Source organism: Periophthalmus magnuspinnatus, chromosome 20 (genome assembly GCF_009829125.3).
Source record: "Periophthalmus magnuspinnatus isolate fPerMag1 chromosome 20, fPerMag1.2.pri, whole genome shotgun sequence".
Classification (NCBI taxonomy): Eukaryota; Metazoa; Chordata; class Actinopteri; order Gobiiformes; family Gobiidae; genus Periophthalmus; species Periophthalmus magnuspinnatus.
The window spans coordinates 14,003,739-14,018,558 of NC_047145.1; the positions used below are offsets into that span (position 1 = coordinate 14,003,739).

Consider the following 14,820-nt stretch of genomic DNA (forward strand, 5'->3'; position numbering starts at 1 on the left):
GAAACACCAATACCCAGATGGACAAGTGTGGAAGCCAAAATATCTTAAAAGTTCAGTCTTTATTTACAATCTATATTTACTTAAAGATTTTAAACAGCCATTTTCATTTTGATGACAGGATGAGGGTTGTAGTCACAGATTTCAAAGTCTTCTGCGCGGAAGTCATCTATACTCTCCACCTTTCGAAGGATCTTGAGTTTGGGAAAGGGGCGGATTTCTCTCTCAAGCTGCAATGTGTATATGTATATAGTGTAGTTGTTAATGCCAACACTGAAGCTGCTAATATGAATAATTCTTTCCAAATAACCCACCTGTATTTTAAGAGGCTCTATGTGATTGATGTAGATGTGAGCGTCACCCAAGGTGTGGACAAAATCCCCAGGCTGAAAAGGAATAAATATGAAGAGAATACATTATACTTACTGCTTTTAATTCTATGCAGAAACAAACAATGTAAACCTTACCTTTAGTCCTGTGATGTGGGCGATCATGTACGTTAGAAGCGCATAACTGGCAATATTGAAAGGTACTCCCAGCCCCATGTCACCAGAGCGCTGATAAAGCTGGCAGGACAGCTCACCATCACACACATAGAACTGACAAAGAGCATGGCATGGGGGCAGAGCCATGTGCGGCAAATCTGAAAAATAAATTAAAATAATATAGTAATAATGAGTAAAGCAATATTGGACTAATGAATGAGTTAATGATGCCGTTTGTTGGGTTGTACCTTTAGGGTTCCAGGCACACATAATGATCCTTCTGTCTTTGGGATTTGTTTTAATAGTGTCAATTACTTTCTGTAGCTGGTCTACACCTTGTCCTGTGTAATCTGTCAAAAAGGACCAAAATGTGTAAATTACAAAGGAAGGTACATTTGACACAAAGGAATGCAGAAGAAATGTGGGTGGATAGCATACCTGCATGCATATTTGTGTACTCTGCCCCAAAGTGTCTCCACTGAAAGCCATAGACAGGCCCAAGGTCTCCCTCCTCTCGATTAGTAAATCCATTGTTGTCCAGGAATTCACGAGACCCATTGGCATCCCAAATCTTCACCCCTTTTGCAGAGAGCTCTTTGGAATTGGTTGATCCCTGCAGTGTTTATCAATTAGTTATTAAAGAATAAAATTTATTTAAGAAAAACAGCAATACAAGAAATGTCACTCACTTTAATAAACCAAAGCAGTTCCTCAAGGATGCCTTTCCAAAACACTTTCTTGGTGGTTAAAAGTGGAAACTGATCTGTGAAAAGATACACAGTTCATTTTTATTTTTTATGTAAATCAAGGCAAAGGTATTTTTCTGACATTATTGGAAGTTGCAGTAACAACTCTCGTGTCCTGTTTGCAACAGTAAACAGATTAACAAACCCCCAGCTCCTCTGCCATTACAACTAATTTCCACATCTAAGTGCAATGAGTTTGCAGTGTTCTTTAATGACAAGGTTCAGGGCATTAAAACTGCCATCAATTCCACGACGCAAATAAGAACCCAGCACCTACCTAGACACTTAGAGCTGACTCACTTTGCACCTGTAACTGTCAAAACTGTCCAAGAGATCGTCACCAGTCTGAGTTCATCTACATGCTGCCTCGACGTGTTACCCACTAAACTTCTAAAGTCTGTGCTCAACAGTTTGCTGTCACCACCATGGTCAACATGTCACTTCAATCTGGAACATTCCTATTCCTAATATTGAACAATTACCAACCAATCTCAAAACTGCCGTTTATAGGCAAAGTTCTTGAAAAAGTTGCTTACCAACAGCTTATTAACTTCCTTCAAATTAACAACTCCTTTGATGTTTTCCAATCAGGTTTTAGACCCCATCACAGCACTGAGACTGCTCTTATCGAGGTGACAAATGACATCCGCCTGAACACTGATGCAGGCAAAGTCTCAGTCTTGATCCTGTTAGATCTGAGTGCTGCCTTTGACACTGTGGATCATGGGATGCTCCTACAGAGACTAGAGGACTGGGTGGGCATCTCTGGTACGGCACTAAACTGGTTCAAGTCCTATTTAGAAAACAGGGAGTTCTTTGTTGAAATTGGAAAATGTGTCTCAGATAAAATGTCACTGAGCTGTGGAGTGCCCCAGGGGTCAATCCTGGGACTCCTGTTGTTCAATCTCTACATGCTGCCGTTAGGCCAGTTAATACGCAGCAATAATGTGTCTTACCACAACTATGCAGATGACACTCAGATCTGTCTCACTGGCAGCAGGTGAATATGGACCAGTGGATTCACTCTGCTACTGCATCCAACAGATCAGTGTGTGGATGCAAAACAACTTTCTTCAGCTAAACTCAGACAAGACTGAAGTCATCATCTTTGGCCCACAGAAACAGAGAAAGTATTAGCAGTCACCTCCAGTCTCTCTCTCTCTCTAAAACTTTCAAATCAGGCAAGAAATCTAAGGGTAATAATGGACTCAGACTTGAACTTTAACAGCCACATCAAATCAATAACATCTGCAGCTTTTTACCATCTAAAAAACATTGCAAAAATCAAAGGTATACTGTCAAAGTCAGACTTAGAGAGACTTATCCATGCATTTGTCTCCAGTAGGTTAGACTAATGTAACAGCCTGCTCACTGGCCTCTCCAAACGAGCCTTAACACAGCTGCAATACATCCAGAACGCTGCTGCACGAGTCCTGACTAGAACCAGGAAGTACGAGCACATAAGTCCTGTGCTCGGGTCTCTGCACTGGCTTCCTGTAGCTCAAAGAATAGACTTAAAAGCAGCTCTGCTTGTGTACATGTCTCTCTATGGCCTAGGTCCAAAGTATATCTCTGACATGTTAGTGCCATATGAACTATCTTGCACTCTGAGGACTTCAGGGAGCGGCCTCCTGCTGGTACCCAGAGTCAGGACTAAACATGGAGAATCAGCATTTCAGTTTTATGCAGCTAAAACCTGGAACGGTCTTCCTGAAGATGTGAGACAGGCCTCTACCTTGACAATGTTTAAATCCAGGCTCAAAACAGTTCTATTTAGCTGTGCATATGACTGAAAGGTTTTTATTCTGCACTCTTCTGTTTTAATGGTAATTTTATGATGATTATTTGTGATTATATATGTTTTGACTTGTGATTTTAATGTATTTCTTATTCTGTAAAGCACTTTGAATTACCTTGTGTACGAATTGTCCTGTACAAATAAACTTGCCTTGCCTTTTCACAGTGATAGATGTCTTACACTGACCTCTGTTGGTGTCTTACATTATAAGACACAACACAGATCCGTGTACAGTCATAACTGCAGAAGCGCGGGAAAGTGATTATGGATGGGGTGCAGAATTTTTCTCAAGAAACACAGATTCTGCATGCCTTATTAGCCTGCTCAATTAATAACTTTTATCTTTCTTCTCATGGAGGTAAGCATAATGATAACTTAACAACACATTTCAACACTCACCTCTAAGGCTGTATCTCGCCTGTACCCCGAACATGGAGATCACCCCTGTGCCCGTCCTATCGTCCTTTCTGCGGTTGTGCTCCAGGATGTATCGGATGAGATCCAGGTAACCCCGTTCATCACAAAACATTCCAAAACTGCTCTTTGTTTCTGACGCTTGAGTCTTTTCCGCTTGTTTTAACTCTCCCTGCACCGGCTGCTCCGAGTGGATTTCAGAATTCGCGGGCATGTTTCTTGATAATATTTCTGTAACGTACTAAACAGACTAACAAACAGACCTAACAAACGATCTGAAAAGTCTCTGAAAGACTCTCCCGGTTAAATTTGAAAAAAAAAAACCCAACCTCCCCCAACAGCCAATAAGAAGCAGTAGAGCTCTGATTGGCTGTGTTCGTCTTTTTCATTCTTTTTTGTTGTTGTTTGTTTTGTTTTGGAATTACCCAGAAGAGCCATGCTGCTCCAAAGACGTCTCTGACTGTCAAGCCAATTATTTTGCAACATCTGATAAAAAAAAAAGCTTTACACTTAAACTCTTAATTCTTCAAACTTGCTACACTGGCTGGCCTTAATCCCGCCCACATCCAGCTGCCATTGGTTTACAAAACAAACGCACATTTATAGAGACAACAACAAGCACAGCAGATAGTGTAAATAGTTATAAAAAGGGTAGGCCACTTTGCACTATACAAAGCCACAAAATCATAAAAAATGGCCATAATACTGCAGTTAGAAAGGAGAAAATGGAAATATCTAACATGGCATAACTAATATCTCAGGTCTCATGAGACACATTTAGGCTTGGTTGTATTCCACAGTAAAAACAGTAGAAACACATTAATGGATGTGTAGGTTATGGTCATGATTTCAGTTCATAACGCTGAGGTCAGACTATACAGCCTGGGTAGTGAACATTGAGGACATTTGCTACTCTGGTAAATTATTGTATTAAAGTTATTGTAATAGATCCGTGGCTCTGCCACAGATTTTGCGCTTGTTTTCATATTTTTACCTTTCGCTCTCTCCCGGGACAGTCCCCGCCCCTCTACATGACGTCATACGCTCACGCGGGAAAATAAAAAAAAAGAGCGCGTTAGACTCAGCGCACGTTAAAAACTGGTATGAAGGTACACTTGTTCCAAAAAAGTTTCAATGTGTAAATGTTGATTTTTACACTGATAAAAAATTGATAAAATAAAAAATACCAGTGGACAAATCAACATTTACACATCCAAACTTTTTGGGACAATTGTACCTTAATAATTTGGTGGTTTTCATATTCTATAGTGCGCTGATATCACTATAATGATCACTATAACAATATCAATAGAACAGAAATCGGCATTTTAGCAGTATTTATTTTAGCTGCCCCTCATCTGTATTAAAAATTGTTGTTCTATATTATATAATGATGTGATGTAATTTGAAACACAGCAATTCCGTATTTGCACAATGCAGACCACCAGATCACCAGCCTAAACTCTTGACCATGCATATGGCAACAGACTGCAGCACTGGATGTTGTGGTTAATAGATATAGAAATAAATGTAATCAAATAGTATAGTGGATATGCTGTTCGACGTCTCTCTAATTCAGAGAGATACGAGACTGTACAGGTTAATGCTTTGTGTACTTTCATTGTGCACTTTTAATTCAAACACTAAATCTTCATAGGCTGCTGTCACCTATATACAATTTTATTTTTCACCACTAGGTGGTGTTAAGTCACTTTTAATGTCGAAGAGAAAGATGCAGCCCGTCACCCTAAATATATGATGATGATATACAACTCCATATAGTACAACTAAGATGTTATTTGGCTGATGTTACTATTTTACAAACAACAGCGGGACAGATGGTGAAGATTTAATCTGAGCAGACAGCTGATGACCATGAACAGGAGACAGGAGCCTCTGAATGAGCCTGCGGGACATCTTACTCTCAGGTAGGCCAAAGCACTTAAGGTTGAATTTGTTCTATGTTTAAGGTGTAGGCCTAGAAAGCAACTATGCACTGGTACAAATCATCTCTTCTTTTGTTAGATTAATGAATTTGTACATGGTCCCTGACAAATAAAGAATAAAAAAAAGACAATATTATCAACTAGGCTACTTATCTTCAGATAGTGGGACAGTGGGAACCTGGTTTCACTCTCAAATGGGCAGACTGATATAACTGCCTGGGCAAACCAACAAGAGAGCTGGTGCTGGTTCTGTCAAGCTGGAGACGCTGGAGCGGAAACACAGTTTTAGTTTACACTGTAAAGTCGTTCACCAGGCACAATGGAGACATGGCCGCGCGTCTGTCCAGTGTGAGCTAACTGACTTCACATTTGGCACACAAAACGAAATGGTTTGATTTGCTGCACGTGGCCTTTTGACTCCATGTTGGTGATTGATTGTAGATGCATGTGCCCACACATTATGGATATACAATCCCGAAGAGAAACCGTGGTGGTGTCATTATAGGTTGGTTCTGCCCCTGCAGCTGCACCGGAAGTGCGTGTTCATCCACGTTTACTTGACAGACTCATACAGCTGTGCAGCCCTCTTTGAGCTGATCACCGCTGGACAGTTCACGCACATCGCAAATCCCTCCTGCACTCCACAGAGCCACGAGCACAGGGAGAACACACGCGATCTGGATTCTAAACCGAGAAAGAAGATGGCATACTTTTAGTGTTCACGTGATTTTTGGTCAGGATAAGTTGACAACTTTCTCTAAATGCTGCGATGTGCAGAAAGTGACTGTGGACATCTTCGCTCATACTGCCTATAAGTTATAAAACGCCATGAAAGGTATGTGCATTCTTGGATTTGCAATAAGCCCATTTAAAAGTTATCAAAAAGCCTTATATTGCCCGAATTATTTGTCAGTGTCCATCAGCCTAGTTGCATGTGCAGACACCTGTCTTAATGTGATGTAAATACAGGTCACAAATGCCAGATCCACTTCTGGGAGTCTACTGCATAAGTTTTAAATACTGTTTTTTCAATTTGTAAATGACATGGGCAGTTCTATTCCCTGTATCATCTCTCCCTATCCCCCGTCTGCTTTTACCTACCACACTCCGGCCACACTGCCCTGTTTACGCCCATCTGTTCACCATTAGCAGTGATGTCCCTCTTCTCTGCTCTCCAGTCCTCAGTGTAGTGTAGTGTAGTAGAGTGTAATTAGGGTTTACTGTCAACAGCCCAGAGAAACTGCAGCCTGTGGTCCTCCTTTCTCCACACACAAACACTGCAGTGGACATGTATTTCTCATGTCTCACCATGCTTAGTAGCCAAATTGCTGTAATAAATTGCTATGTTATGTTCTGAGCAAATAAAGGTAATTTGACTCAAAGTTATCAACAATACAAAGTGACAAAATTAATTCTCTTAACCTAATGTTTAGTCTTCTAATCACTTTGGCCTTTAGTGCTGCTGCTGTTACAAACTTAGCTAAAACCAAGGATGTTCTGATGTTAAGAAGTACAGCATATTTCATGAAGTGTATAAAATATATCTTCCTCTGAATGGGTCACTATAACCACTTGGCCTGGCCTTAGCCTTTGATTCTAGTGTCATCTGGAGTACTACCAACTTCTTAGTGTAACCTTCCCCCAGTGTATGGCCTATTTCTATCATATGTTTCTGATTATGTCACACAGACGACTTTGCAGACGAGGAGGAAGTTCAATCTTTTGGATACAAGAGATTCGGTAAGTAAATAAACTCTTGACTTTTCCTGGAGAGTAAATGATTAAAGCACCATTTATACTTTTTATAACTCATTTTGCAGTTTCCTCAATTTTTTATTGTTTAAATTCCAAATATTTGAAGTGGATAGGATCAAAGCTGAGTTAAACGTTTTGTGAGGTCCACCTTCTTTTTGCCCCTCTTGAATTGTGTTAGTTAAACATGTTGATTCACAAAAGCATCTCCAGTGGTTCAAAAATGCGGGTTAGCCTGGCCCAAGATCTTGGAGATCTGTTGTGGTGGAGGAATAGTTTGCCTTAGCCGATGATGCATGGCTGTTTAGTTCAATGTATGGAGTTTGAACTGGTATTTGAACTGCATGTGTGGTATGAGATGTTTGGTTTTTTTTTTTTTTTTTTTTTTTTTTTTTTTTTTTTTTTTTTTGTAGGCTTACCACTTGTACCACAGTAGAACCACAAAATAAGGAAAATTACTAAATGGAAGATCCCAACAAGCTTTCAGGAATGCTTTTTCTTTGGGAACCATCATTGTGTTGCTCTATGTTTTAAGTACACTTAAGTGCCCACCACCACCACCAATGTGATAGAACAACTCACAGATCTTTTACACATGGAGTTAAATAATAATAAATAGCCTTGAGAAAGCAACATGAGGAAGAGCATACGGTTTAAATGTGTATATTTGACTCAGATTACATGAAAGTGTCCTTTGCACTGACAACCTTAGATGAGATTAACAGAACAGTATTGTTAAAGAAGACATATTGTGCATCTAAAATGACTTAATAAGAGAAACAAGTCCGCTGATGTCCGCCTTATAAAACTGCAGTGTCCAGTGGGAGCTGACGTCGTTCTAAACATCATCACATTAAAGAGCTGTGCAGCTGTCAGCCCCTCTGATGGATAGCTGCACAGTACTGTTTTTGTTTTTTTTTCATTTGTACCAAAATCACAACACATATCACCAATTAAGAAAATAAAATTGGAGAATGAAGTACCGTAAGTACAGAGCAGTGGGCATGTACTGGTGGCGGTGAAAACAGGAGTTGATCGGTAATATGGCGTCTTGAAAATAAAATAATATATGAGAAGGGAAAACAACTATAACATGGTAAAAAGATCTGAAAAGTTGATTTTGCATAATAGGTCTGCTTTAATTAAATTTGGAGCATTGGGAAAGAAATTCTATTTGGTTGGTATTTAAAAATAGCTCCAAATTGCATCAGCTAGTTCCACACCCTCCAACACCTCATTATTATTATTATTATTAGTGCTCTCCATGGAAACGCAGCACATGCTCCGTCACCGTTCGCTTTTACTCTATATTGATCTGGGACTGTGGAGTTGGCCTGGTGCTACAATGTGACTCACTCACTCACAGTTGGGCCCTGTTCATAGAGGTGAATGAGAGGCAGCTGAGTACTTCGATGTAGCAGTATCTTAGCAGACTTGTGTAATTTCTTTAGCAACATTGTGTAATTGCTAAAACATAGGTATAATCTCTGTTTTGTAAATATATGACCAACAACTCATTTACTTGACAATTATTTTTTGATACATCATAAAATGTGTTATTTGCCTCTTCAATCATCACGTGGTAGTTACAATAGTTACTTATAAGGAGCCTTACAGTACAGAGAATTAAAAATATTATACACAAGCTAGTCTGCAGCAGAGAGACTATAATTTGTGTCAATGCTGGTCTAAAAACAAGTTGCTAAACCTATAAACGTCTAATATTTTGGCTGTTTTTTATCTTGTGCAGTGAAGTGTCTCTCTCGATCGGGGTTGTGTTGTCATACATCAGTTATCGTTTCTGTGTGAACTCCGCACACCCGACTGGGCGACAGGTGCGTAGGAGGTGAAGCACTTGTCTAAAAATTAAAGAAAAACTCCCGCACACTGTCTCACTCTTAATGCAATTGGAATAAAATTGCATTAAGAGTGAGACAGTGTGCGGGAGTTTTTCTTTAATTTTTAGTCATACATCAGTTAACCTTATGTTAAACCAATGAAGATTTTAAATGTCAGATACTAAATTCAGCGTTCATTATAGAGTGATTGTTGTATTTACCAGAAGCTTATGAGGTTGTTCCACTCTGCTGTTTTGTTGTTTCTCTATGAACTTATAGCACTGCTGCATCAAACTTCAACATCTCCAACTCCAAGAGAAATTCCAAGTGTAGTCTTATGTTTACCGTACATATATTTTGGGCCCAGGTTTGTGGAGGCAGCCCATCGCACTGTTCAGAGCCGCAGTCATACTGTGTCAGGAAACAATCTCTTTCATCCAGGTCATCAGACAGGGGCCATCCTGTTTGTCTTTCTCTGCAGGCACGTGCGAAAACTGCTCATAAAACACAGAGCTAGAGCCAAGTAGCGCGTACTTCTAACTCTACTCAGGTGAACTTTTGACATATGGGAGAAAAATAACTAATATTGGGACACCATTTACAAAGTGCCAGCTCTTTAACCATGCAAATCACCACTAGACTTATTTTTGCACAATTAGTTCTATAATGTATTCACTCGAGCAAAAAAAACAACTATTGCCTCCAAGTCTGTTTTGCTTTCATTTGTTGTGTTCTCCCATGAGACAGATGTTTAGTTCCGAGTGATGTAGAAATCTGTGAACACTTTAGAACATTAGTTACGGATTTTAAGCCACTAAGCTCAAAAGTGGTTAAACAAACACAGAAATAGTTGTAAAAAAAAGAACACTGTGATCGGCTGTAAGCAAGTCAAAATGGGATAAAACACAGCTATCAAGTGGAGTGGACTAATTGGAACTAAATTGGTAAAGATTCATTACACTTTCAAAATTCTTTCCATCTAAGGCGTGATACTATAGCACAATGCAGGGGTGTTGTGTACTGTTTATTTGTAGAAGATAAATGCTGCAAAGAAAAAAGGTAATTGTCTTTGTTTATTCCATTTGTATCAGAGAATTATACAGTATTGAGTTGATTTGTTTGTACAATAACAAACACATATTATATATTCTGTCCTAGTCTATGCTTTTGTCCTGGTACCTGCATGTGTGGACTGAGTTCATATGGTAATCCCATCTCTGTCCTCTCCAAGTTGAAACCAGGCCGAAATGACTTCCACAGTGTTCAAGGTTCAAATATATTTATTTTTCTGAAGGGGTTGAAATAAGAAGGCCGTCCCATTCAAAATAAATCCACCTTTGGTTTGGCCCAGCTCTTTGACATGCTTTTATCACTATGTCAAAACAGGTTAAAGCTGAGGTTAAGTAAACTACAAAGTATTATACATTCTGTATTGGTTTAATTTCTTTAGAAACTAAAGTCCTTAAATAATGTGAACTCAAAGTGCTGAAATAGTTTTTTCATTGAGCCCAGTGTGTTCTGAGGCAACTGAAACACAGTTAAAACAAACGTATATAGGCACATATTTGTGGAAATGTTGTTTTTCTGTCTCACAGTTTTTTGCATTCATAAAATAGCACAGATTCGTAAGGCACAAGCATTTGGTAATGGTTGTCCAAATGTTTAGCAAATGGTCTTTATTTGTACATTTAAACATATCATTGGCATAAAGAGTAAATGCTAGAGAACAGTGATTGTGAGAAGCTGGATCACTCGGAAAAATGCTGAGGGATTGGCAATAAGGTTTTCACACAAATAATTGTTTTTGTGTTCTGGATTTGTTTGTGTATTACCTGAAGTGCTACACATTTGAAACTTTGTTGTTTACAGTACCATTAAACACTTGTACAGGCTTATAGTCAATGCACCTCTGAGACATGCATAATAATGTGAGTATGTGCAGAGAAGTTAAAAAGTATGTTTTGACAATTGTAACAGTGTCTAAGGTCCTTTATTTTTCAGTAGTAAGTTCACTGAATAAAAGATTACAATTGATAAGTTTGCATGTGACAAGTTTCAGTCCAGTTCTTTGCGCGGAAGATGTATTTGAGGCATTGGAGTCCTTTGAAATGTAAGCCTGTCACATTTATTCCAGGTCAGAGCCAGGCATGAAATAATATGTCCTGATTGCAGCATTCAGTGAGTTGTCACAGTACCAGTCCGGGGACCAGTCCTGGGACAATTCCTTGTGTCTGGCCATCCAGTTCCCACATGAGAGACTTGTGGCTTGGAGGAACCAGAGTGCACTAATGTATTTCCTGCACTTGTTTTGCTTTCTCCATCTTGGCCCATAACATTCCTGGATCAGAGCGTGTGGAGCCAGCTGTGTCAGCAGAATGGCCTGGCTCGGTTCGGTCTAGAGCTTTGTGAAAGAGCTTCAGCAGCACCTCCAAGTGTAATGACACATCAGCTCGCACTCCATCCATCCTCATTACAGTAGAACAACACGAAGAACATGGGCCGTTCAGCGATAGACAGGGGTGCTTTGTACACGGTCACCAGAGATCAGTTAGAATGGTTCACTAGCACTTTTGACATTTTTAGAAAGCAAATTTGTATGTGGTCAGTTGACTTGACAGATCTTTCATTCAACTTAACTCTTATTATATGTTACAAAGCATTTTTTGAAATAAACAAGTTACCTAAGTATCCCAGAATCATTAAGAGCACATGTTAACAACTTGCTTTAGAGTGAAAAAAAAAGATTTTTACTTTTTTATACCTCAACCATGAATTCAACTTTATTTTACTATCCCACTTTCATTTTTAACCCACATTTTTGCAGCATCTTTTAGCATTTCCAAAACAACCATTGTGCTATGATATTTTCTTATCTTATCTCCATCTGTTTTAGCATTAATAGGTTTACCGTCACTGCTATTTTTGAGGCCATTTTCTATATGTGTTGGGAACTGACACAATTTATAAATACCGGGGCTCTACATCTGTTTAAACCCTATATAATGTTAAAGTTCTGAAAGTTCTGAAGTTGAAATAAGTGTAGAAGTGTAAAGAAGTGTATGGATATTGAGGCCTTTGTAGTGGGTCACACACCTGTTGTTAGCAGCAGAGCAAAGATGGGAAAGCACTTAGGACGTCACCTGCTTTATAGAAGCACCCAGCTGTAGCACATTGACTTTTCTCTTCTCTTTCACCAAGCACCGTCAACTCCAAAGTCAGCACTCTCTACATCCACTTATTGCTCTCTGTCATAAAATGTATCAGTCATTTACAGCTAGCTTTGATCAACAGTTTTTTTTGGGGTTTTTTTTACACACAAGAGAAGTGTACCATATGTTTTATGCTTTTTGACAGTTTTATGGACAATTGCAAAAGGTTAAAAGGAGGAGTTTGAATTATAAATTGATATTTTCTTCCATCTGTTATCATTTTAACCAATGTCATCTTCTGTAATTTTGCTTCAAGCCGTAATTCTCTTTCTTGCCCATGCAGGGAGACTAAATAACCCACAAAAATGTGTTTGACAGTAGGGGAGGAATTCATGTGAGTAGGAAAACAGTGAGTCCAGTTATACATGTTTCAAATTATCGTTTTATTAAAAAAAAAAAGTAGTAGAGTGTAGTATTTGTCAAACTAGTATACATATACAGAAACAGCAGAAACAGGGTGCCATGTATTCATAACTAACGGTGCTTGTCAGTCTGAGTGGGTAGTTGTGTACAGTGTGCTAGAAAAACACAGATTTCTGTCAGTTTATTTTTTTTAACTTCATTTCATAATGGCAAAAAAAAAGCAAAACACATGCTTTTTACTCAAGGTCCTCTGCAGTTCAAGAAAGTTTTTGATTAATTCTTCTCTGAAATAGTCCCCATTTAGTTCAAGTGAAGCCAGAGCTTAAACTTGATTTTAAGATGAATTTACCCTGATTTAGGGCTATTTATGCGTGGTCCTGGTGGCTGTTTGAAAGCATTTCCACTGTTAAAAAGCATATGTTTTACATGCACACTGTTAGGAATGGATCTTATCTGGACAGGAACAATCTTGCACAAACAGACAGACAGGAGACAGATAAAACTAAAACATGGGGTGAATGATGGGAGGCAAAAGGCTGTGCTATCTCAGGAGACAAGAGGGGAGTGTGGGTAGGAAGTGGGAGAAGGTGTAAGGGAAAAATATGAAGCCAGAAATTGCATTGGAAAAGGAGGGAGTTGTATAACATCCATCTGGTAGTGTTTACATTCAAATCAACTGTACCTTTGTGCCACTATTTATCTTAGTAAAGAATCATTAGTTCTGGTAGTTTTTCATAGGGGCTTGTTTCTCATAGTGTCACATGCCAGGATCTCTGACTTCAAATGATGTGTAAATGAAAACCTTGCTTTCAGCTTTGTGTCATCCGTACTTGTGTTGAAACTCACATCTTCTGTAAATATGGGTTGTCATAGGAATAATATAGTTTTTATGTGTAGCAAACTGGAGAGAGACTTTCGTAGAGGAGATGGAATTTGAGTAGATTTGTTACCGTTTATGGACAACCTAACAAGAATTGGTGCTGAAAATCTTGCATAAACCTTTAGAGTTGGACTGTAGTCATAGTCATAGGGTTATTTATAACCTCACATTTTGGAAAGCTGTACAAGTTCTTATTCAGCCCCCACCCTCTCCTCTGTGTCTTTGCTGCACCTTCATTAGAAAGTAGTAACATGACTTGTACTGCTGAATGTGAAAAGCAGACATCTTTTTATTTGAGGAAACCCAGAAAAAAACACATGTAATAGTGAGCATTAGTCTGCAAGGATTTCTGTAACCAAGAAGAAAAGCATCAAAGCCCATTTTCCACTCTTCAGTGCAATAAGTCGGTGGCTTTCAAGTGACCTACATGTACAAGTCCAAATTTTATCCATAAAAAATGACTTCACCATACAATAGATACAATAGTTACAGGTAATGCACAACTGTTGCATTAGCACAAAAATGATTTACATAGTACCAGTGAGTTGCCGGTTCAGTCCTAGCACCAACATACTACGGTTGTCATGGCCCTGAGCAAAATACTTCACTCACCATCACACTAACTCATTGCCTGAATTACTGTGATGGTTTCATTGTTGATGATAGTCAGAGTGACCCCCCATTTGGCAGCCACAATATTCCCGTAGGCAGCTGTGGCTACTAGGCATGGGGTGATATAAAAATTTTGACTCTTGATTACTGTGACCAAAATAATCACGATTAACAATATTATCACGATAATTATTAAACCAAGGGAGTATAATGTCCTCATATGTGGACACCAGGACCTTGTAGAGAATTTTTTTTTATTGTGGCCTAGACAACCCAAAATGTGTTGTGCACATATGTGGATGCCAGGTCCTAGGAGGTTATAGGTATTCAGATTAATTAATGATTGTTGTAAAACCATGTGCCACTGCTAGCAAGCTGTGCAATCAGCTGTGCAAAATACTGTTCAGCTAGCGCTAAGCTAGCAATAACAAAGTCGACACAAACACGGATTCATACAAATCCAAACTAACACAAACTACATTCAGTAGTTTATTTCAAATGGCATGTTACTTACAATGGATATTTTCGGCTTCAGTTTGTCAAACAATGCAGGATGTTTGTCTTATAAATGTGCATGTAAGTTCATCGTGTTTGCCCTCGGAGCCGTATCTTTTTTCTTTTTGGTCTTGTTTTTCAAATACATAATAATCCCACATACCCGATTTCACCTTCTTGAGTGGAGGATATAAATGTGATCATTGGGCTCCAGATCCACTGCCTGCCCATGAGCCATGACAGTGAAGAGAACCATCCCCAATTCAGAATAGGCACAAATCTAAC

General features: G+C 39.0%; 2 protein-coding genes across 2 annotated transcripts in view; one reads left to right on the plus strand and one right to left on the minus strand.

Annotated features, from left to right (window-relative positions):
- Positions 1-89: 89 nt before the first annotated feature.
- Positions 90-3,700, minus strand: tyms (thymidylate synthetase). The gene is made up of 7 exons (XM_033986112.2): positions 3,426-3,700; positions 1,172-1,245; positions 921-1,095; positions 731-832; positions 465-640; positions 312-383; positions 90-227 (listed from the first exon to the last, which is right to left on the minus strand). The coding sequence occupies exons 1-7, from the start codon at positions 3,652-3,654 to the stop codon at positions 90-92; spliced, it is 966 nt and encodes a 321-aa protein (XP_033842003.1). The 5' UTR covers positions 3,655-3,700.
- Positions 3,701-5,981: 2,281 nt separating this feature from the next.
- Positions 5,982-14,820, plus strand: part of LOC117388088 (collectin-12-like) — a 28,090-nt gene continuing 19,251 nt past the window's right edge. The window contains exons 1-2 of the mRNA XM_033985554.2: positions 5,982-6,221; positions 7,076-7,126. Coding sequence (XP_033841445.1) covers positions 6,215-6,221; positions 7,076-7,126 — 58 coding nt within the window. The 5' untranslated portion in view covers positions 5,982-6,214. The remainder of the gene's footprint in view (positions 6,222-7,075; positions 7,127-14,820) is intronic.